Source organism: Strix aluco, chromosome Z (genome assembly GCF_031877795.1).
Source record: "Strix aluco isolate bStrAlu1 chromosome Z, bStrAlu1.hap1, whole genome shotgun sequence".
Classification (NCBI taxonomy): Eukaryota; Metazoa; Chordata; class Aves; order Strigiformes; family Strigidae; genus Strix; species Strix aluco.
In genome coordinates this window covers 452,661-477,500 of record NC_133971.1, presented here as the reverse complement: position 1 = coordinate 477,500, position 24,840 = coordinate 452,661, and the positions used below count along the sequence as shown (strand labels likewise).

General features: G+C 50.0%; 1 protein-coding gene across 2 annotated transcripts in view; it reads right to left on the bottom strand.

Annotated features, from left to right (window-relative positions):
• The window catches only part of PAX5 (paired box 5), a 136,711-nt gene that overhangs the window by 77,342 nt on the left and 34,529 nt on the right, over positions 1-24,840 (bottom strand). For both annotated transcript variants that reach the window (XM_074813023.1, XM_074813022.1), the window contains exon 6: positions 11,258-11,433. In XM_074813023.1, the coding sequence (XP_074669124.1) occupies positions 11,258-11,433 (176 nt within the window). The remainder of the gene's footprint in view (positions 1-11,257; positions 11,434-24,840) is intronic.

Genomic DNA, 24,840 nt, shown 5'->3' with positions numbered 1-24,840 from the left:
GGTGACATGGAACCCTGGAAGGAAGACTCCACTGAAGACAAAGTTGTGGGTTTTTATTTAAAAATTGCTGATGCAATAGACCTGGTTTATCTCTCCAAACTGAAAAAAAAATTGGCTATTTATCGCAAAACACATGATGAATAAAGGGATACAATTACTCAAAGCCAGCTCCCAAATTGCAAGGAAATGTGGAAACTTCTGGCAAGATAGCAAGAGGGGAAAGTTTTTCTTAGATTTCCCACCTCTGCACCCCACTTACAGAAGCCGTGGCAAGTCCCCAGGAGGAGATCACCTGCTGCCTTTGCAGGACTTTGTGTTCCATTGTCATCACTAAGCTCCAGGTGTAAAGCTGGTGGAAAGTGCTGAGATGAAACCTGGTGACTGGCAAAGCATCCGTTGCCGGCGTTACCCAACAGAAACAGTGCCAAGCTTGCAATTTCCAAACCCTTGACCCTCAGGGAAAAAGCACATCACGCTCCTCCTCGACGGCCACACATCACTGACAGCCCCTCTGCATAAGCCTGTGCACAACCTGGGGAGCCTACCCAGGGGGTAAAAACATCCCCCACTATGCCCATACAGAGCAAAGAGAAAAGAGACAAGGATGAAGGAGGTGTCAGACCTCCAGACACAGCAAGAGCGGCCTTTCCTTTAACTTGGGGATTTGTATTTTCACCTATGGTCATACCAGAGAGCAGTCATGAGGAGAAAAGGCAGTGTTAAAAACCAGGAATGCACTGCAATTCCTGAAGGCATTGCCTACCTCGTACTTTGGGATTCCCCTTGCCTGCTGGGGCAAGGGGAGGAGGTGACAAGGACTGTATAATCACATGCTTTGCTGGGTAAAAAACTGGCTGGATGGCCAGGCCCAAAGACTTGTGGTGAACGGAGTTAAATCCAGTTGGTGGCTGGTCACGAGTGGTGTCCCCCAGGGCTTGGTTTTGGGGCCACTCCTGTTTAACATCTTTATTGATGATCTGAACGAGACGATCAAGTGCACCCTCAGTAAGTTTGCAGATGACACCAAGTTGGGTGGGAGTGTTGATCTGCTCAAGGGTAGGGAGGCTCTGCAGAGAGATCTGGACAGGCTGGAGCGATGGGCTAAGGCCAACTGTATGAGCGTCAATAAGGCCAAATGCCGGGTGCTGCACTTGGGCCACAACAACCCCCAGCAGCGCTACAGGCTTGGGGAGGAGTGGCTGGAGAGCTGCCAGTCAGAGAGGGACCTGGGGGTGTGGATTGACAGCTGGCTGAACATGAGCCAGCAGTGTGCCCAGGTGGCCAAGAAGGCCAATGGCATCCTGGCCAGTATCAGCAATAGCGTGGCCAGCAGGGACAGGGAAGGGATCTTACCCCTGTACTTGGCACTGGTGAGGCTGCACCTCGATGACTGGGTTCAGTTTTAGGCCCCTCTCTACAAAAAGGACATTGAATTACTCGAGCGTGTCCAGAGAAGGGCAACGGAGCTGGTGCAGGGTCTGGAGCACAGGTCTGATGGGGAGCAGCTGAGGGAACTGGGGTTGTTTAGTCTGGAGAAGAGGAGGCTGGGGGGAGACCTCATGGCCCTCTACAACTCCCTGAAAGGAGGGTGCAGAGAGCTGGGGATGAGTCTCTTTAACCAAGTAACAAGTGATAAGACAAGAGGTAATGGCCTCAAGTTGCACCAAGGAAGGTTTAGACTAGATATTAGGAAGGATTTCTTTACAGAATGGGTTGTTAGGTGTTGGAATGGATTGCCCAGGGAGGTGGCAGAGTCCCCATCCCTGGAGGGGTTGAAGAGTAGGGTCGACATAGTGCTTAGGGATCTGGTGTCGTTGAGAACTGCCAGTGTGAGGTTAACGGTTAGACTGGATGATCTTCAAGGTCCTTTCCAGCCGAGATGATTCTGTGATTCCTCTGGGTAGGAAACACACCCATGCTCTGCCCCGCCGGAGACAGACATGGTCTCACATGAGCAGGGAGATGAGCCCCAGCAAGCCTGACGTGGCAGACTCGGAGGGAAGAAGCATCAGCATAAACCCAGGCCATCGCTGGGGCTTCCCCAACAAAGCAACAGGCACAGGGAGAGCTCTGGCCTTTACATACACCCTGAAGTTGCCCTCTAAACTCCCTGAAAGGAGGGTGCAGAGAGGCGGGGTGAGTCTCTTGAGCCAAGGAACAAGCACCAGGACAAGAAGGAATGGCCTCAAGCTGCGCCAGGGCAGGGTCAGACTGGCTCTTAGGAAGGATTTCTTTGCAGAAGGGGCTGTTGGGCGTTGGAATGGGCTGCCCAGGGCAGGGGGGGAGTCCCCATCCCTGGAGGGGTTGAAGAGTTGGGTTGACCCAGCGCTGAGGGATCTGGTGGAGTTGGGAACGGTCAGGGTGAGGTTCATGGTTGGACTGGAGGATCTTCAAGGGCTTTTCCAACCGAGATGATTCTGTGATTCTATGAAATCCCTGACACCTCTGGACTGCTGCTTTCCCCCAGCCTGGCTTCATTGCGCTGATTTGGCCACATGCTGCTGGGAGGAGAGGGACGAAGCAGGCATGTCCCAGTGGCTCTTTTTATTCACTTTTTGGTCCGTTTCTTCAGGCTCTGACTCGCTGAAGCCTGCCTGAGACAGAGAGACCCAGAAGGACAAGAAACAGCCTGTGCATTTCCTTACAGGGTGACAAGTACCTCCAGGCTTTGCCAGCACAGCAGGGTCAGTGTGATAAAACCCCGGTTCCATCCTCCGCCAGCAGACACTCCTCGGCAGAGCAGCGCTGCTGGGGCGTTGCACGCTGGGCACCACAGACCCCTGGAAACACTCCCAATCGGCTCACGGAAAACTTTTCAGGAGAAATCCTGACCCCAAGGCTGCCCACCGCTCCCAGATGAAGGAGGGGAAGCAGTCACCCACGCGAAGGGGCATTGAGCTCAGGTCCAGGCAGGGGTATCCCCAGCTCTCTGCTTGGGTTACCCCACCCGGGTTTCTCCCCACCTCTTTTTCTTACTCGAAGTTTTAATTCCAGCCGCTGCTCACACACACCCCCGGGTGTCCACGCAAGCTGCAGGGTGCTCTGTGCAAAGACGATGCTGATGCAGAGAGACGTTAGCAGCATACGCAGTTCCTGTCACGCTACTTCCCCAGAAAATTCCCCGCCACCACAGCCCTGCCACCACACAAACTACCAGGTGTCTTGCAACACGGTCTGCTGTGACTGTCACCACCCAACACGACATGTCACAACAAGGTGGCACACGCGGAGAATTTTGCACAGCCTTCGGAAGCTCGTGCACAAAATAAAATGCTTGTAAGGGTGGGCAGAGAGGCAAGGATGCGAACGGGAGGTGTAGGCCCAAGGAGCTTCCTGCTGCTGTTCTAAAAAAAAACGCTTGCTATGCATGAAAGCTGATTTTCAGCAGGAAGAAACGCCATGGCAGGTTTCTTTTCTCCTTCTCGAGACGAAAACAGAGCAGAACCAAAGCTCTTAGCCCCGTGCTGCCTGTTGGATCCTCCCAGCACCACCATAATGTGAATAAGCAACAACCACAGTGATGGTGAACAGGAACAGGGATCCTACAAGCCTCACACGCTGAAGGCTCGTCCTCCAGAAGCCAAGGGCAGTTCAGAGCTCTGAGCTCCCTGGAGCATCCGGGGGGTCCTGGCAGATGGAGGAGCTCTACCCAACACCTCTGCAGAACAACTGGGGGCTGGTGGCTCCCCCTGAACTGGGGGCTGCAGCATCGTGTCAGGGCTCGAACGGCTTTGAGTGCAGAGTGGCTCCCAAACAAGCACCTCACGCAGGGAGATGGGGGTAAGTGTGACTGTCATCTCCAAAGAGCTGCTGTTCCTTCCCAGTGAAATACCCTGTGCTACGGCTGAGCACTGGTCCTCTCCAGTCCTTTTCTATACCTCTTTAAATTTTACCATTATTGAAAAGCTGGGCAAGAAAAAATATTACCAGCCCAAGATCTCCTTCCAAGCAGCCTGTGACTCCCTCAGAGGACCCTCTCCCCATCCCTGCCTGTGCCAACCACCAGCAGCAGGGACGGGCAGCACCAGGAGTGAGCACCCTGCCCTGCAGCACACCCCTGGGGTGCACGCACCCTGTTCCTACATCCCGTCCCAGCTTATCTTGCGGAGCAGCAGCAAAGTCCCACACTGGGAGAACCGACAGAGCAACCGCGACAAAGGGCCAGCGCCACGTCCCGGCGAGCGGCAGGAGCACAGCAGGGTCACCCCAGAGCGGGGGGAGCCCCCAAATCCCCCCCAGCCCCCAGCAGGCTCCATCTCCTACACCAGCATGCGTGTTCCACTGAGCTGCAGCTGCCCCAGCCCACGCCGCTGCCCGGGAGGGGATGGTGGGGGACAGAGGGAGCTCTGCACAGCTTAACCCCCAGCCTGGGGTGGGGGTCATGGGCATCCGTGCCTCCCACCGTCCCCCACCACCACCCTGCCTGCTCAGACCCCGCGCCCTTTCCATTCGGTAAGGGTATTGATCTGCTGGCAGCAATGGGCTGGATAATTAGCCAGGAATTAGGGTTTCTATTACAGCCAGGAGGCTGCCCCAGCTGATTTATCACCTGAATAATTTACTGTGATTGAAAGGAAATTAAAATGAACTCCATTTGACAACTGTGCGCTTTTATGGGCTTTAGTGAAGACTCAAAAGCCAAATTAATAGCCTGGTGTTGTTTAATAGTCTACCGAGAGTAAATATGGGAAGGTTTTTCCTCTCCTGATGTGCTCTCTTAGGCTGGATTTTAGAGTTGTTTTTTTTCCCCTCCCACCAATAAAGCCACAGATTGGATCAGAGGAGGTTTCAGCTGGGAGAGGAGCAGCTGTAAAACCACAGAACTGTCCTCGCTGGCTGCTCCTCTCCGTGCTGACGGCACTGGCCCTCCCCTGCCCGCTTCTGCAGGCAGAGGGGCTCGCGGTGCTGCAAAATGGGGGCGAGCAGGCAGCACCCGCCGGCTGCCCCCCGCCAGCACTGGTACCAGCACACAAACTGAAACACGGGTCACACTTTCTGGCTTTAACAGACTTTTCCTGACTCTTCTTCTATCTGTTTGACACATTTCTGACTTTTCCCTGTTACTCCTGAAGATCAAACCCCACCATTACAAGGAGGACTGTACACCTCCGCGCTCTCAGGAGCAGCATTCCTGCGGACACACCCTCCAGCACAACTCCACACAGTAAAAAAAAAACTTTTGCCTTTCAAAGATGACAAGCATCTGTCCAGATAAAAGTGAAACATGAAGATTTTCAAAAGGACTTACGCCCCTCTCTTGGTCAGTTCAGAGAACTTCATCACAACTCTGAAACAGAGGGCAATCAGGTTTTAACTTTGTGCAATTTTTCCAACTTTTTTCAATTTATTAGCAATTTTTTCAGGCTCATTAGTTATCCAAATTTCATCTGTCTGTGTGTATCTCCAGATCCAGACGTATCCCTGCTGCCTGTCATGAATACACATATTAGTATATGTTTGCCTGGTTTCTGCCTAAGCCCAGAATATCTACATTTTATCCAGAAATGAACACGAGAACAGATACTCAGTTTAGTTCTAGCTAAAAGCAATGGGAAAACATCACCAAGGGCCTGGGAATTATCTGCTATTAGCCGCAAGCAGTTCTCTTCTAAGTCGGTGACCTACATAGTGTTGAATCTGGTCACATCATGTTATGCCTCATTATGGCCCTGATCTAAAGTCTATTGAAGTCAATAGAAATATTCCTCTTGGCTTCAATGAGTATTCGATTGGACCCATGTGTGAAGCTGAAAATACAAGAGAATCCATTTCTGTTGTGGACAGAAATCCAGCATAGATAATTCTCTTCTTTATTCTGAGGAAATTAATGCACTGCCTCTCCTGCCGAGCCGATCCTGCTGTATATCCTTCACCCCGCAGTGTTCCCCTGTGGAGGCATTAATCCCACTCTCACGGCCACCAAAAGTGCATCATTCTGCCAGCCCCAGGCTTGTCACCCAACCGCTTCGATGGGGCTTTCCTGCACCCGTCCAGCCTCCCGTGCCTGAAGCCCCGCCCCAGGTTCTTTTGGGGGTGTTGATCCCCTAGAACATCTCCTGTCTATGCTTTACCTGGCAAATGTGTTTGAGTCAATGACTGGTGCCGCAGGCTTGGCCGGCCCGGGACGGCTTCCCCAGGGAGCTGGAGAGAGCTCTTCCAGCCTTCTGGCTGGAATCACGGGAACCCACTGGGGGACAATCGGCCTCATGGCCACGCAGGGGGGTTTGCTGAGTACAGCCAGCACCTCCAGTTCCTCCCAGTGGAAAATCACACCACTCAGCACAGTGAGGGGAGGGCACGGGATGAGTGCCAGTGCTGGGTAAAACCTGAATTGTGGGCTCAGTGACCACGAGCAGTGGGGTTTTGCCTACGTCAGGGGCCAGGCTGGGGTACGTTGGTCTGCCACAGACGCAGCTGTACAGCACAACTCCCGGGCAGGCAGGCAGGAGACACTCCTTGTGTCAGTTCAGCTCCCCCTCCGAGGGGAGCCTGTAAGGAACTGAAGGAATTAATGCCCCAAATATTCATCGAGACAGAAAACCTCAAGGACAAGCTGTGGCCTTTGTGATGAGCCTAAGGAACACCGCCCAAGGAAGCGCAGAGTGTATCAAAGGATGCACGTCCCCACTCCTTTGCGGTTGTATCACCAAACTCCTTAGAGTTTGACTCCATAGTCTCAAAGAGGGGAATTGTAGCCCATCCAACTGTTTCTCCTCAAGCACAAGGACCGCTAATCACCGGCTCCATTGTGTAAGCCTGATAGGATCCAGGCCTTGCTAAACTTCACCGGTGAAGAGGCGATGAAGGATTGGTAAGAGGGGAGCATCCTGCCCCAGAAGGCGCCAGGAGATGGATGATTGCCCAGGAAGCACGAAGTCAGCAAAAATCTACAGAAACTGGAGGAGAAGTAAAGGTGGCAGGGCGAGCACAACTGCTGACGAGGGGGTTGGTGCACCCCATTCCCCCTCAACACATGCACAGAACCCCTGCTTCACCTTTTCCCCGTCTCTCGTGGGAATGAGTTCATGGAATACCTGCCTCTCCTCATCCAGTATGCAAATCAGCTGGTAAAATTAACTTAAAAGGCGACAGAAAACATAGCTGGGTGTGCACACACCACACACCCCCCCCCAAGATCACCAGACCTGAGGCAACGCTGGAACCTGGAGTGGGGATCTGGGTTCTTTAGCTCTTTCTCTCTTTTCATTTTCTTTTCTTTCCTTTCTTTTCTTTCTCATAGATTTATAAGAGAGCACATCGCTTATGATCCTTTTCCAAGTTTAAGCTGTTCCTACCACATATAAAACATTTTAACCCATTGTTTGGTGTTGTTTCACCTTAATTTAACCCAACGGGATCACAGAACTTTTAGGACTCTCTGGCCTCCCAGTCCACGTTGTAACAGAGCCTGGACATTGGCCATGCAAGGCAACCCCTTGCCTGCGGGCAGGGGTCTGCGCCACGGAGCCAACACAGCCAGCAGCAGCAGGACCCGTCCCCACACTCCCCGAGGGGCACAGGGAGGAGAGCGGGACCCGCTGCCGGTCCAGGAGGCAGACGGTGCGAAGGCTTTCCTCCTCCACAACCTGAGGAGTGTGTGACATTCAAGCTGTGGGCTTTGTCCCAGCCGATGAAAGAACTGCGCGGTGCTGGGGGGAGCAGCCGTGAGCAGAACAGTGGCCTGAGATGGGTGTTGGAGCACACTGCTGCGCGCGTTTCCAAAGCTGTGCCCAGAAATACGTGAAATCAGTTTTCCATGAACAATGTGCAGCCAGTGCAAATCGATCACAGGCTGTTTGCAAAAAAAATGAGCACAAAAGGGCACAAACGTGAGGGAAAGGCATTCGTTTTACAGAAGAATTCAAGTTTATAGCAGGGTTCTGTGGGGGAAGGTGGGCCAGGGTGCTTCTAGAGCACTGACTTTATGCCTTGGTTACTCGCCCATAACACAGAGACACTGTTTGCCACAGCCAGCCCTCAGCCTCAGGCTTCTGGATGCTGTCGAATGTCCCTCACACTCCGCACGTGCGGGTATCACACGCCGACACACGCACAGCTGCACCGTCAGGCACTGGGTGGCAAAACAAGGCACATAATAGGAGATGCCTTAATTCTGCCCTCCCCATGCACACAGCCTGACGCGGTCTTTCATGATACGACCCCACGGTGGGATCCCGGCCTCACCCAGTGCGTGCAGTGGGCGCTGTTCCTGAACAAAGACCTGCCTGATATTTTATTTTCCTGCCATCGTCCAGTGGTTGTCTTTTCTCTCAGCATTGTATGAGCCCTTCCCCAAAGACCAGTGTTCATTCCCTGTGGGTGTCTCTATAGAAGGCACAGCTTACAGCAGACATGAAAACTCAGCTGATGCTTGTCAAGAGCACATGTTTTGAGGTGAGAAATAACTCACGAGTCTCCATTTTATACAGGTGAACTAAGGGAAATGTTAAAGATGGAAAAGTAAAGGAAATAGATTGGAAGCACCCAAAGCAAAGGGTTTGGCAGCCATCAGCCAGCGCTCCCACATAGCCCATCAACTTGTCAACCTACGTGAGGGCTGATGTACACTTTCCACCAGGCAAGCCCAAATTTTATCCAGAAAATGCATCAGGAGGACTCTGGGCAACAGGAGCCAGCCTTCAGCTGGGGACTGAGCACGATGAGGCTGCAAATGCTTTGTCATGTAGGAGGGACCTGTCTCCCCATGCCACAACTCGCCACAGCCGAGGGACTGTTCCCAGCACATGAATGAGGAGGAAGATATAGAGAGGAGCCACAAAATAGGGAGAACAAGTAACTTCCTTGTCTAGAGAACCGCAATTCTTCCAGTAAAATACCTGGAGTGCTCCTCAGATGAACAGCACAGGGTCATCAACAAGTTTTTGTGCTCAAATAAAACTAGTGACACTCAGCTGGCTGCTACTGAACCAAGTTTCTAATAAAATAGGTAACCAGCTACTACTAGACTTCTCCCTAGATCTCATCTCTTTGGGGAAGAGCATTTTTTCTTTATTTTCCTTGAGAGAAATCGCATCCACTGCTGACTTTTAGCTCCTAAAGCACCACTTCTGGGTTCAGCAGCACCCTGGACAGACAGATGCCAGAGGCAGATCTTGGTTTACTACAACAATCAATTGCAGGGACAACTCTCATTTTCCAAGTCACATCACTGATGTTCTCAGTATTTTCTTTCTCATAGATTTCTTTGGCCTTACTAATTGACCCGGACAGCTTCTCTGCTTTAGTTAAGTATCATCACGGCTTTCCTTGACTCACCAAGGAGATAATACAAGACCACTTCGGTAAGGGTGGAGCTCATACCTCATCCTCTTGAACCAGAGCTAATCACGCAGAGCACACATGTTCGTGTTGAAAGTTACACTTTACATGCCATCAAAAAGCAGAAGCCAACCCCAAGCAGCCATGAGCCCTTAACCATGGCCCAGCCTTCCAAAAGCAAACAACAAAGTGCCGACCTACATGAAAACAAACAACTACAAACTCCGTTTGTAATTAAACTTAAAAATGCCTAGGCAAGGCAGTTCTGCTAAGCACCTTTTGTACATGGTAATATCCCATTTCTCAGCATCTGTCTGACTTCCCAGAGCATGCAGAGAATACCCTGTTAACCAAATTAATAACAGCATATCTCCAATCTTAATAATCTGGCTGCACAGCCATTCTGGTTGCAGTTGCTTACGTGGACCCACCTGCCTCCACCGACAGCCGAATATCCCATATTTGACAATCAGGATAACACTTCAGCAACAGCCTCACTTGATTCTCCCATTCTTCCTATTAAACCAGTAAAAGTTTATCTCTGGATAAACATTCTGTCTCCCTTGAGCTACATTTCTGCATGACTCAGAGACTTCAGAACACAGAAACGAATAACAACCCCCTTCCACCACTGTCCTCTTCGTAACGACTTTCTTGGCGTATAAAAGTTTTGCAGGGACAGATCTAACACCACACAACTTCCAAGTGACCAACATCGAAAAGGCTGGCCATAGGAATGGGTGCAGTGCCTGTCCTCTCCGGGATCACCCGTGTTCAGATGGGATAACCACCATCTAGTGGTACGTGGAGGCCATTTCACCTTCCAGAGACACCGCCTGCTTGGCTTTCCTAATGAGTTTTTCAAAAAATCACATCAACCTCAGCATCTTCCCCATATTTTTCCAGCTTGAGTTCAGATCTGCAGAGTTCCTCAGCAAACACAAACCGAGGAAACCACAAAACCAGCAGAAGCTGGTGAAAAACAAATGGCTCTATCAATGAAATAACAAATGACAGATGTGAGCTTAAAGGCATGAGAAATTTCTACTCTATGACTTCCAGCATAAGTAATTTGTCAAAAAATTTATACCAATATGTGTTCCTTAAACTGGAGCCACGATGGTAGGAGGCTGCCATGAGATAATCTCCAGTGGCCCTCAAATGCGTAGATTCCTCTAAGGGAAATCAGTGTTTATCTGCAGTTTGAGAGTCCATCCACCTTGCTAAAAAGCAGGTCTAATATTAAGAACACTGCAGATTAATGGTCAAATACATTATTAAGTAGCAAGCTAGACAGATATTGGTGCTGACAGCAATATATGCATTTCCACCTCCCTCTCAGCAGCTAAATTAAAGGCTGCGGCCCAGGAAGAAGAAGAACACAGAGAGACACAGCTCATCAGTTTTTGCACGTGCTTCTGCACTGTGCCTGCAAAAATGGAACTTTCCCAAAAAATTAGTGCCAAGTCATTCTCAAACACGCTGCTAATCTGTAGGTGCAACTAATTTACCTCCACATACTAATTGGGTGTTTCTCTCAGCAAATGGCCAATTACATGCCTAATAAGCCATTTCTGGATACAAAAATCTAATTTGTGTGTACAATCATGCTACTATGAACTGAAACTAGGCGTTGAGTTTTGCAAGTCTTCTCCTTGTTACCTGCACAGCCTGCTTTTGATCTAACAAAAGCATCAGAAGCTGTGGCGCTCTTTAAGGACTCATTTGACGTAACGGGCCCAGATCAGGTGTAATTTCATACGCAAACACTTGCGAGTCTTTACACAACAAGCGTTTTCCTTCATTTTTTAATACTCAGTCTTTTATAGCTAATCGCACTTGGCTGAAGAGCTTGATACGACACGCGTTTCTCCGTGTTTTTCTACTGAGACTCTGAGAAGTGTTTGGTGATGTCCACCAAGCAGATCTCTGCCAGCAGAAAGAGTATCAGGAAACCATTGAACATTTGCAATAGTACCTGCTCTGGTTTGATGGGCTCAGTTGTTGTGAAAATGTCAGAATAATGTTGCCTCTCGAAGACTCGATCCAACACTTCTAGCTGCTGCTGGGTGAAAAGGTCTCCTCGCATCTGTTTCCGAAGAAAATCTCTGCCCGGGAGAGAATGGCCATTTGGTACTGGAGATTCCTGAATACCTTTCAAAGAGGAGAGAGAAGTCGGAGAGTAAGTAGGTATCGCAGTGATGAGACCTACAGAGGAGTGTCTCGCTCTATCCCTTGCACAGATGTGGGTACCAACATGCTGACACCGTGAAGACTCCTTGAGGGAAGGTTACAAGCAAGACACATATTGCTAGAGATGCACTGACCAGCCTTCCATTACAGCCAACCCTCCGCGCAATTTACTATCAATGATTTCACACGTCATTTAAGGGCAGGACAAAGGCTAACAGTCACATCTTTGCTCGCACCACTCTTACCGCACCCCCTGAGAACTTGTCTGGTTCGTGGTCTGGATGCAGGAGGAGCAGGGGGGGTCAGCACACCGCCTGATGCTACAGCCACAGCCAACCCGGGTCAGCCCCGGCAGATCTGCTCTGCTCAGTCACTGCCCTTGCGCTTCACCCCCTTCCTACGGCACCTGCAAGTTTTGCTCAGCTCCATCCTGCGCTGTGCTCGGAGCTGTGGTGTGCCCACATCGGGCAGCAGGGACCCTCATCCCACACCTCATCCCGCTGCCAGCAGCTGGCCCAACAACCCGCGAAACACCAGCACGACTGGCACCGTGTTGAGATGGGATGTCCCTGGGGCTCAGAGTTACCACTGCAACACCCTCAGCAAGGCCTGATCCGGTGCGCTCTCCCAGCACCACAATTCCACTTCGTTTCTGAAGCTTATCAGCGTGACGAAAGTCTGGGGTCCAAGGCACGTTTTTCTCTCTCTCTTCCCTTTGGCAGAGATTTTTAGCGGAAGTCAGAAGTGACTGCCCATGGCTGAAAAGCCATGAGACAAGTTTGAGAAATGTTTAGACTGGCAGTCCGAAAAGACTCTTGCAATACAGGGGCTTGTTTCAATTTGCTTTTTGCAGATTCACGGTGGTTTTCTACTTTTCCTTCACCTGTCAGTGCTAGAAATGTATCTTTTATGCACTGAAAGCTGAGGTCTGCAGTATTGCCAGGACTCTGGGAGGTGGGACTCCAAGAAAACCAGTAAATATCAGATTTCTTCTCCAGATGGCAACACCGCACTAGACAGAAGGAGGAAATGTTTTAAAAATAGAATCTTGCTGCCAAGATTGTTTTGAGGAGCAGAATTCAAATGCATCCTTAACAACAAGATTTTCGCCAGCGGTGCAGTGGCTTACTTTCCAAGCAGTCTGCAGGAAAATAACATCCCTCAGACCTCCCCTGGTAGATTCTGCATCAAGTTTTTTGACGGCAAGGATCAGAGGCGACCTGTGCAAAGACTCCCCACTACTGTAGACACCAGTGTTGTCCCCAGACATGTGCTGGCCAGCAGTAACATGGGTGATGTACAGCGGACAAGAGTTTTCACAAAGGACTAATGATTTGAGATCATCCTTCAGCACAGCTGGATTTTGCAGAAAATGCTGTGTATCCAGAAAAACCAGGCTGCTCTAAGACAGATCTCTCAAACTGGGGGACCGACACACAGAAATACTTTTTCAGTCTAGATCACTCTCTGTAACAAACTGCTTACACTGAACAGGCATTTGATGTTAGCAACTAATCCTGGAAACTTCCTTTTAAATTTTAGTTCAGCAGTTTAGGCAACAACAGCTTCATATTTGCCTGTTTAGACAAAGTCTAAATCAAGAGTAGACAATGCTGGCTGTTGTAAAATTCAAGGATCAGTTTATTCCACACAGGAAAAAAAACTCTGAACCTGTCCTCTAATGGACAGTCTAAGTGTGTGCACAGAGGTGTGAAAAAATACAAAGGGATATAAGAAAGCAGTGTATCTTTAAATCTTTTTTTTTTTTTTTTTTTTTTTACTATTCTAAATCAAATAGTATCTAATAGACCTAGTGCTGGGTTTAGTCAACCATGGCTTATAAAATTAAAATTCTGGTTGCTAGCTGCATGGTAGCAAAAGGCCGGGGAGACCCTGTCTCTGGAGCACGGAAACGCTGGCTTTAAATTTCAGGTTAAACTAATGTTATTCACAATTTGGCATCGAAGTTAAAGCTTTATGCAGTTTTGGTCTAAAGGGGGTGATGAAAGGGAGTGAAATGATCCAAGACGTGGCATGACCTGGAAAATGTTCTTGGCGATGCCGGTACAGTTTGTGCATTGTTTATACACCCAGAGATCAGGTGTATAATGAGACCTCGTCGTATTTAAATACGGAGCAGCTGACCCACGTTTCACCAGCTGCACTTCTATTACGGAGAGCAGCTCTGGATTTTTTGGGGGTGAATACATTGAGGAAGAGGAGCCAGTCGAAGCAGAAGGGTGGCACAGCCACCTCCCGCCCCGGATCCAGGAGCACAATGCCCGGAGGGGTGGCTCAACCGTGTCCATCCACATCCTGAGAAATGGGAGGAAGAGGAGGAGATCTCCCCCCCTGCAAGGGAAATCCGCAGGCAAACACCGTGCCAGAGACCCGGGAAGGAGCCAGCGGATGACGTGCCTTGCCGCACGGCGCTGGCGAGACAGCAAGGGGTGAAATGGCATGGTGGTGGGGCTCCGGAGGGGGTTGGTCCCAAGGCCAGGATCTGGTTACCTGGCTCAGCCAGACCCCCCGCACTATCCACATGTCTCTGTTTGTCCCGAGAACCTGAGATCAGCCCCGGCGATGTGCTGGGATGAAGGAGCAACGCCCACAGGGTTTGCTGCTGGGGAGGGACCTAGGGCAGGGATGGGGCCACCAGGATGGCTGACACTGCCCGGAGCATCCAGCACCTTTGTGAGAGGAGCCTGGGAACCACCCAGACCTCACTCACCCTCCTTATCGCTCCCTCTCCACGCCCCGCGAACGAAGGGATAGCTTGTTCTTTTGCACTGTGTTTCCCAAACTCGGACTAATTGCAGGTAAGTGCTGGATTTCACCGCACAAGTAAAGGACTTTCTAGACACTGCACATGACACCTGAAAGTTCGTGGAGGTCTTTGGGATGCGTTTGGCTGTTAGACATTATATAAATGTGAGATAATTACCATTAGCATTATGCATTGTTTGAATACACTACAATATCTTCGATAATTAAAATACTGTTGGCAGGTTTGAAACAGTTTGGGTTATAAATAGGCTCCAGGGAGTGGTAAAAACATTTTTCATATAATCAATGCATCCACCTAGGAGGGTTATGTTTTGTTGACAGTAGCACTACGTGTGTACCTACCTACTCTGCAAAACAATTAGTTCCCAGTCCAATGGCATCTTTCCAGAAATGCTAATGAAGAGCACAGATATAATACTCCCCTTAACGCCAAAGAGGACATTCTTCCCAGACAAACATTTCATCCCTTATCTCTAGCAGGTGATGTAGACAGGACAAGATGGTGTGGGATCTGCTGGGGGGAACTGCCCTGTCCGGCGCAGCTTTGCATGGGGCAGGGTCCCAGCAACACCTCCCCGGCTCCGAATTCACCAGCGGGAGCCTGCCAGGTGTGGGAAAAAGCGATAACTTCTCACTCTGAACTGCACGGACACCTTCTTCCCTGTTTGCATCTCACCCAGAAAACTGACTCGTGGTTTCACAACAAAAGCTGGGCACGGTCCTAAAGAAACTGGCCTGACTTGGACATAATGTTAATATTACACACTAGCCAAGATTTCCCATGACTAGCCAAAGTCTGAGCGGTCTAGGAAGAGTCAGGCACAAAACACATCTGAGAAGAGGTACCACGCACATCCTCACTGACAAAAGGCTGCCTGAATGGTGTGGATATCACCCAGAGATAATTAAGAGCAAGTTATTTTCTGAGAACCTAAGCAAATGGCAAGATCAGTTTAAAGAATTTGATAAATTGTGATCTCATGGTTTTTTACCATACTTTTACAGTTAAATTCTTGACCATGACATGTTCTCTGAAACAGCAGAGAAATACTTGAAATTGCAAAATACATCTAAACCAGATGTTTAGCAATACTCACCATGTAACTCACGTGATTTAAAATAGAATTTTGCTTATACTAAGACTATGGGCCAAAATAAGGAGAGCAAATGACCCTAGATTCTACCTTCACAAAACACTAGAGCATGTTTAAAAGGCCTAAAGTTTAGTATTAAAAAAAAAGTCAAAATACAATAATACCAGTAAAAAACTCCAAAATGAAGAAAAAGATCAACTCCACCTTGCCTCTTTGTATTCAGAGAGGGACAACAGCACAATTTAATTACGGCGTTATGGAGCGTCACTGTGAAATAGCACAGGGCAGACCCTGCCCTGCCCCGAGTGAGCGCGGCTCCGCTCGAGGATCTCAGCCAGGTGACAGCAGCTGAGAAATGGGTGCCACCCGCCAATTCAGCCGGAATAGTCTTTCCATTGTTATTAATAATCACGATGTACCGTGAAGTGCACACCTCCATGGTACATCTGTCTGGTGCAGTGCTCTTGTGAAGAAAAAGAGAATCTTCTGGTTTCAGGTTTTCAGGTTGCTTTCTTTTTTTCAACAATGTGGTTTTACAGGGTTAATCAAGGAAGTAAATAGCTAGTACCATGAACAGCCCATATTCATAAAGGACATGGTTTCTGTCTCTAATTTGTACTGTCCAACTTCATTACTTGGTATCATACCTAATTACTCCACCTTATAGGGAAATGCAGGCTAATTAGGAAGGATGTTATTCACCACATTTAAAACATTATGAAGCAAATGAAATATTACCAGGAGGCAAAAAGGTGATTTGTTTCCTTGTAGCATGCCTGTAAATTAGTCCGGAGAAGATAAAGACTTTGTTTAATTACCATTTGGAAGGCTTTGTTTAAAACATAAACTGAATTTTCATGCCACCTTCTTGGGATTGTGTGTATCTGGCAGCCAGCAGCCTCATGCTCTTCCCAGGAAACGTTCGTTTCAGCACCACATACATGGTGAGAGATCTTTGCATTTACACTTTTTGAGTTTTCAACGCACTGTTATTTACTTTTTCAAAGGACAGTATCACTAAAAAGAAGCTTTATATTTTGAAGTGTATATAGCTGATCATTGCACAAATATTTTCAAGAGAAATCACTATGTTTCACAAAGATGGGTATGGGTTTTGCCGTAGATCAAAGTGAGAAAGAGGGGAAAAAAAAGATAAATCATCAGAGATCCAAAAATACTTTTCATTTGGAGAAGATATCAGGCCATTTCGATGGCACTGATAGAGTCTCTGCTCTGTCTCCATTACCCACTGAAGGCAGCCGGAGTCAGGAGCTGACTACGCTAGATTATATTCCCTATAAGATGGTCACCAATATATATATATATGATCTTCAACCTCTATTGATTGACCAATTTCACAAGCAAAGACTGGTGAAATGAAGCTGAAATGAACATCATGCTTTAACTCATTGAACCCATCAGGCCTGAGTTAATCTCACTGCCCACTGTCTCTGATAGAATTCAATTGATCAATCATGTTTCGGTGATAGTACCATTTCAGTGGCTTATTGCTTCTTCATTTCAAGGCTTGACCTGCTAGATATACTTGGGCCAGCTCTGCTCCTCCTAGAGACACAGGCAGCGCATTGTCCTGCCCCCAGTCTTAGAAAAACTCGGGGGGTTTTGCTGAATGCTCCCACCTTCACATTGTGTTTTTGCAGCTATTTCACTGATTTTGCAGCCAGGATGGGTGCAAGGACATGAGGAGCCCAAGTGGCCCAAGCCCCCTGTCCAGCGCCCACCACCTCCCACGCCACACTGTCCCCCACTCAGACAAGCAGAGAAAATACCCATTTTCTGGCAAATCCATGCTCCATCCCCTGTGTAGGGCACAGGCTGCAAACCGGCTGTCCAGTGCATCCACAGACCGCATGGGAGAGGGGCTGGCCGAGGGGTCACCATGCCCATTGGTGATGTCCCACCCCCCATTTAAATGCACGGCCAGCCTGGATACACCCCGCTTGCCCCCAGTTCCTGCCCTTTGCTCCTGCACAGTCCCCCAGATCTGCCGGAGCCAATCCAGGCTCTGCAGCCACCTCAGTCCCTGCTGCCCTCACCCCAGACAGCATCAACGGGGGGGTCCCCAGCTCTGGGCAGGGTGTCTTCACCCTGTGCATGGTCTTGCAAACCAGGTTGCACCTCCTGGCTAGGCACGACGCTGCTGGCAGCACCTGTCTGGCACGTGGCTGCCCGGTGTCGGTACACCCAGCGCTGCCTTTGCCCCAGCTCCGGGAAATGTCAGAAGCAAGACAGAAGTGGCTGAGCTGCGTCAGTGGCCTGTCAGGGCTGCTCTTCCTAAAATGCTCAGCAGCACAGCGATTAGCACTTTTATCATCAACCAGCCACCTCTGGTCTTCCGCTGAGAAGTGATGGAGCTCCCCTCCGCTGTGAGACCATTTGTCTCTGCTCTCCGGGACAGCGGGAGGTCCTCCCTGATGTATGAGCCAGAGCCGCGCTGCGTACCCACAAGATGTACGAGCTGGAGCCCTGCCTGCACACCCGTGAGCTGCCGCCCCGCAGCATTGTGGCACACCCAGGGTGCAGCTCCGTAGCTGCAAAGCTGCACCACCAAGCTGATTACGGGCATCGCCAAAAAAACCCCAGGGTTTTACTTCACAGAACAGACTTCCCGTGAGATTACAGGGGATCCTCATCTCCTCCCACTCCTGTGGTTTTAATCCCACAGCAGTCACACAGAAATTTTATTACGTATCTTTGTTTGTGCTAGGAAAGCCCTGCAGCCACCCCATCCCACATTCCCCTCAGGAGCGGCCAGCAAAGGCACAGTGGGACCTCGCACCCCGGCACCCTTAACGCTGGTGAACCTGCCAGCCTGCACAAACACTTGTGCAAATGGTGCCACTGAGTGGGACCCCCACTCGTGCACTGGCGCGGGCTGTCGGCAGGATGGGCTTTGTTCACGCTGCAATCTGTGGGCTGGGCTGCTGGGCTGCCCGCCAGCTCGGAGCAAGCCTTGCCATGCTGCTGCCCGGTGAGCTGCAGACTGACCTTGGCCTGGCTTGGGATCACTCTGTGGAGCAGCACGGCTTGTCGCCCAGACCACCCCACCCCTGCACGCCACCAGCCTCCATGCAGCACCCTTGAGGAGCCACGGTCACGGCCACTGGCCTCACCATGGGGCAGAGCTCATCTGAGGACAGCGGCTCGAGGGAGTGACGGAGCTGCTGTGGGTGTTGCAACTGCACTTACAACGGAGTTTTATGTTTAAAAAGCAGCAAAAAATGATGTCAGTGGGGAATTTGGAAGTGCAGGGACAGAAATGCGAAGGAAGCGGCTGAGCAGGATGGAGTGGAGGCCCCGGGGCTGGCTCGCAGGCAGTGGGCAGGTGTAATCCCCCCCACGGCTTCTGGGGCCTCCGGGGACCGCAGGCGCCTGGACAAGCCCTTGTGGCAGCAGGACCCCTCGGCCATAGTGTAGGAATGGGCTTATAATTCTATAATATTTAAATGGAGATATAGCTGCAGTAACTATATATATAAAATAAGCCATGACAAGTTTATTAACAAATGATTGCAAGAAACTGATTCTTTTTCTAATCCGTTTTTGTAAGCTGCGTGCAGTAGCAAGCTGTGGAGACGTGCACTTTATGTCATGCACTCCCAGCTGAAAGTGTGTTTTTAAATGGCTGTTAAAAGCTCATTGAAGCAATTTTAACATAGTTTATACCTACTTCCAAACCATGCCATAACACATCCTTTCATCATTTCTTTCAAAAAATCATTTCTAGATACACTTGAGTGACACAGACTAAAGCAGGCTGTAGATGGAATTGTGCTCTGCGTAGCTTTGGAAACACCAAACTTGCCTCTGGTTATGACCGACTGGGAGAGGAATTACACCTCCGAAAATCTGACGGGGGTGGTAGAACACGCAAACACAGCCCAACGGGGTCTGTACTCAGTACAGTAACTCCGGGGCATTTGTTATCCCGCTGGAGTGAAACACGGTGGACACCGGAGCAGAACATGGACCCACGGTAGCCAGCGGGAAGGTTTCACACCGCAAGCAGCTGTTGTTGCACACCCCACAACAGCGACAGCCTGTGCGGGCCTGACAGAGACCACCAAGCTTCAGTCAGAACTAATATTTTCACACAAGCCTAAAACAGCAAAGCAAAATTCCCACTTAGCATCCTGAATTCTTCACGAAGCGCAATCTGGGAAACTTACCCAGAGAAAATAAAAGCAGTGAAGGGCTCACCCATGTCCCACCCATTTGATGAGCCAAGCTTAGAAACACCCAGAGCACTGCTGCACCCCAGCAGGCAAACCCCAGACCCGCCCTCCCCGGGGAGGAAAGCCTTCCTAAGATCCTGAAGAAACACAGAGGACTCCCCAGCAGCCATGCTGCTTCTCCTAAACTTCAAACCCCCGACAAAACATTCAAACCGTACCACCAGCCTGGGTCAAGGCCGGATTTACTGCATGCAAAGAGAGGGGAAGACCCCGGAGGATGCAGCTCCCTCCACCAGCAGCGTGGCTGCGAGCTGCAGAGGGATGCTGTGCGCCGTCCGACGAGCAGAAGGCATCCATCTGCACTGTCCGATTATCCACCAACAGCATTCACAAAAAGCTGTTAATACCTGCAGACTTTTCTTGTGCATAAATTAAATACAGCCTCAATTTACAAAATAAAGAACTGTGGCCTCAAGCCTGCAAATGTGCACGCTTGAAACGAAGCAAAGAAATGTCTCACCTGGATTCAGCATAATGGCTTATGGGCATAGTGCAAAACATCGGAATAAAACACCGTTATAAAATATAACGTAATAGGTACCTACAGGTTTTTACAAGTTACACAAAGTGCAAGTTTAACGGTATTTTTATATATTTTATCCACATGCATTAGTCAGGAGAAATTAACTTTTAAAGATCCTCCACAGCTGTACAATGTGGGTTTTTACGCCTCAGAAATTTCTGTTTACTTCTTACACCCAAGAGCTGCATCTGCATCCGACTTCCTTCAGCTGCACTTTCTGCCTGCCTGGCCATGGGCACGCTCTCCCACACTGCCCACGAGCCACAGGCATCCCCATGCCCGTGTCCTCGGCACTGTTTCATGCTTAAGCAGCACCTGGCACAGAGGCCAGTAGGCGAGCACTGCCGGGCGCGGCGCCGTTACCGCATCCATCCACCCGACACGGCAACAGGAGCGGAGCACGGCGCTTCCCCACGCTCTGCCCTCCTCTGAGAGGGCGTGGACGATGGAGAAGGTCCATCAAACCAGCTCCTGGAGGAGATGCTGAGGTGATTTCTGGATCCCACTGAAGTCGACCACTGCCGACCACCAGCGACGGGAGCATGGGTGGGTGGCGAGACGATGCCCGACCTGCACCCGTGAGCGGTTCCCCCAGGCCACCGCAGCATGCATGACACAGTTTGCTGCCCGCAGCGTGGTCCGGCAGCTCCCACGGCCGGGGAAGGTTTCCCACCGGTACCCAGGGGATGGCACCGATCGGACAATGGGACGGTGCAACAGGGAAGCCCTGGCATTCCCCAGCCCCCTCCTCCCGAAGGCAGGGTACAGGGCTGCTGCTGCCACCCCCGCTCTCCCACATCTGCCACTCGGGGGGTGCTGTGAGTGAACGGGGCATGTGGAGCGAGGTCCTGTGCACCAGCACCCACGGGTCTCAGCCCTGGTGTGAACGGGGTGGAGGCTGCAACGTGCCAACTTTCGGCAGCCCTCAGCACCCTCCTGTGCTCCCGCAACACCATGCCAGGTCTCAAGTGAGAAATTGAGCCACTACCATTTCTGACCCCCACCTAATTTCACACTGAGGAGGAGATGGAGGAAGAGGAGGCGAAGGACAGGGCACAAGGGGAGCAGTCTGCAGCCTCAGGCAGGCAAGGGGAGACCCTTTCACGGCAACCTTGACAGTCTTTTGCAGGTTGCTGTGGCATGAGACCCTGTTAGAGTCCCCAGCAGACCCAGGGACACGCTCTCACCCTCCTTGTGTGCCCAGCTCCATCCTGGGGGGTCTCCATCCGGCACAGGGGCATGGCCAGAGGCAGGTTGGGGTGGGGGAAAGGTGTTGCAGCATGTGCAAAGGCACGGAAAGTGTCACGTTGGGTGTTTTAACTGCAAAGGCAGTTAAACGTCATGTTTGTTTTCATTATCACTATTTTAGGTTTCTAAGTGCATTCATGCTTCTGCACTCTTGGCTTTTTCAAAACCGCAGAAGACATCAAAAAGCACGCATTGGTATACATACACTTGAGGTCATTGTCCTTCTGGTTCTCTTCTGGGGAGGCAGCTATGGAACATTTCTCACTACTCTGGTTGGCCTGGTTTATTCCCTAGCCATTTGCAATTGTGTGAGCATTGCCACTTTGGACCCTGCCACCAAGTCCTTCAGTCTAAAGCCTGCCTCAGCAAGTTGGCCAGCTGCTCTCCGTAATTTTTGAGAAGTCATGGAAGAAGAGTGAAAGAAAACTGGAAGAAGACTAATGTCACCCCCATCTACAAGAAGGGCTTACAGGAGGATCCAGGAAATTATGGGCCCATCAGTCTTATTTCAGTCCCTGGGAAAGTTATGGAACAACTCCTGAGGACCATCCCAAGTCAAATGAAGAACATGACTGGTAAAAGCCATCACAGATTCACCAAGGGAAAATCATCCCTGACAAACCCGATCGCCTTCTACAACAAAGTGACCTGTTCAGCTGATGTGGGGCAAGCGGTGGACATTGCCTACCTGGATTTCTCCAAGCCTTTCAATACAGCTCCCCACAGCCGCCTCCTCCTCCAGAAACCAGTGCATTATGGCCCAGACAAGTGTCCATGCAGTGGGGGTGGAACTCGCTGTCCAGATGTACCCAGAGGGTGGGGGGAAATGGCTCCTTCTCAAACTGGCAACCTGTCACAAGTGGGGTCCCCCAGGATTGATATTAGGCCCAACGCTGTTTAATATGTCCATAAGAGGATGATGGGATCAGCTGCACCCTGGTGAAGTTTGCTGGCAATACCAAACTGAGTGGGGAAGTGGACACTGAGGGACGGAGAGCCACCCTGCAGGATGACCTGCACAGGCTGGAAGAGGTGGCTAACAAGGACCTTATGAAGTCCAAGAGGACAAGTGTAGGGTCTTGCACCTGGGAAAACATCATTCAGGAGTGCAGCACAGGCTGGGATCTACCTGGCTGGGGAGCAGCTCTGGGGAAAGGGACCTGGGGTGGACAACAAGCTCAACATGAGTGACCAGCCAATGGGGTGCTGGGTTACATCAACAAGGGCATCCTCAGCACAAGTAAAGAAGTTGTTATCCCACTCTACTGAGCACTTGACAGGCCATACCTGGAACACTGTGTTCAGTTTTTCTCCCCGCTACTCAAAAAAGCTGTGGCCAAGCTGGAGAGGGCCCAGAGAAGGGCCACAAGGATGATCAGGGGACTGGGCAGCCACGTGAGGAAAGGCCGAGAGAACTGGGTTTGTTCAGCCCTGAGAAGAGAAGGCTGAGGGGAGACCTTGTCACCATGTTCCAGTATTTAAAGGATGACCACAAAGAAGATGGAGACTAAGGAGTCACATGGAAAAGACGAGGGGTAACGGGTGCAAGTTACTTCTGGGGAGATTCTGATTGGACACAGGAGGAAAATTTTTCACCATGAGAACAATCAGCCACTGGAATAATCTCCCCAGAGAAGTGGTGGATTCCCCAACATTGGACAGTTTTAAGATTCAGATGGATGGGGTCCTGGGCTTGTCTAGACCATGCTTTTGCCAAGAAAGGTTGGACCAGCTGATCTCAGAGGTCCCTTTGAACCTGGGATTCTATGGTTCTATGAAAAAGGCAGTGGGTGACCCAAGAAAAATGCCATCTCCCTGTGTATGTATTTTATGGTTCTGCCTTAAGTGTTCTGATGCACTGGACACGGAGCCAAATTAATCAGCCAACATTTTACTTCTAAGGAAAAACAGTGTAGCTCTTTGCAAATTACGGTAATCAATTAGTGTCATCTAAACATTAATTATTTATCCTGCAGTAAACTCAGCAATCTAGAGTACAAGTCCCCTGGCACTGTGCTTATCAGAAGGATGCCCTTATCAAGTGTGGGAGAATCTCACTGCACGTGTTTCTGTTATTTCAAAACCTGCTCTCATTCAGAGGGAGGCTGAGCAGGTCACTTTTGGGGCTGCATCACAGGAATTCTGCCAACGATCTCTCAAGTGGGTGAGCCTGTTCCTGCAGCTTCACTTGTGACAAACACGCCGGGAACAGCCCCACCACTCCACCAGCTGAGACTGGCCTCTCACTCACGCCCGCACCAGCTTTCCTAAGCTCTCTTATTCCCCTCCCAGCTAATGGGATAACTCCTCCAGGAAAAATAAAAAGTTTTTTTAAAAAAAGAATAAAAATATGTGACTAGAGCTGGGCAAATGATTTTTGAAGACTGCTGTACCTGGATGTTCCCTCTCCGTTCCCAACAGCCAGCTGTTGGCAAACAATATTTTCAATGAATCAGTCATGGTGGTCTGAGAGCGTGGCAGACGCAGGTCTGGCCTCCCTGGGTGTGCTCGGTGCAGGGTGATGTGATTCTGACTGCTCTGCAACCTGCAGCAGCAGGGGAATTTTTCAGAGTTTTTCTTCTGTAGGAAAACACTGATTGACTGAAACTGAATCTTGCTTGCAAGTGGGGATCGTTTCTAAAGAACTGCATGACACAAAGCCCAGCTGGGGAAAATCCTGAATGTGTTGAGAGAGGCCACCCTGAGACTTTCAGATGAAAGTTATTTTAGCTTCAAAATCATGTGTTTCATCAGTTCAAAATCATTTTAGTGTTTAAATATAAAGTAATCAGCTTACATAGAATCACAGAATCATTGAGGTTGGAAAAAACCTTAAGATCATTTACTCCAACCATTAACCCCACACTGTCAACTCCACCACTAAACCCTGTCCCTAGGCGCCACGTCTACACGTCTTTTAAACACCCCCAGGGCTGGTGACTCCACCACTGCCCCGGGCAGCCTGTTCCAATGCTTAATAACCCTTTCCATGAAGATATTTTTCCTAATATCCGATCTAAACCTCCTCTGGTGCAACTTGAGGCCATTTCCTCGCATCCTATCATCTACCTTTATGTATCTATCTTTATACATGCAGAAGTATTAAAAAGTAAGCAAGCCTCACTCCTCACGACTGACCAAGCCCCTCCTCGCCTGCCACGTGCTCCTGTTTCAGGAGCATCCTCTGGCCCAGACGGGTCCCGCTCCGGCGTGTCGTGCAGTTTACTGCATTGCTGTCCGTGCTCATGGTGCAGCACATTGCATGGAGTGTTAGGATGCTTTCCGAGGCATTCTCCTCATCGCCAGTGCAAATGTTCCTGCTCCAAGAGACTGGGCTGCGGCTCTGCACAACCAGGGCAAGGGAATACATATTTAAAAAATATCAGTGCTTTAGGTGTAAGCAAACTCTTCAAATTATTTTCTACAACTTGTGCAAGGCATGATTATCCTCCATCGTAGC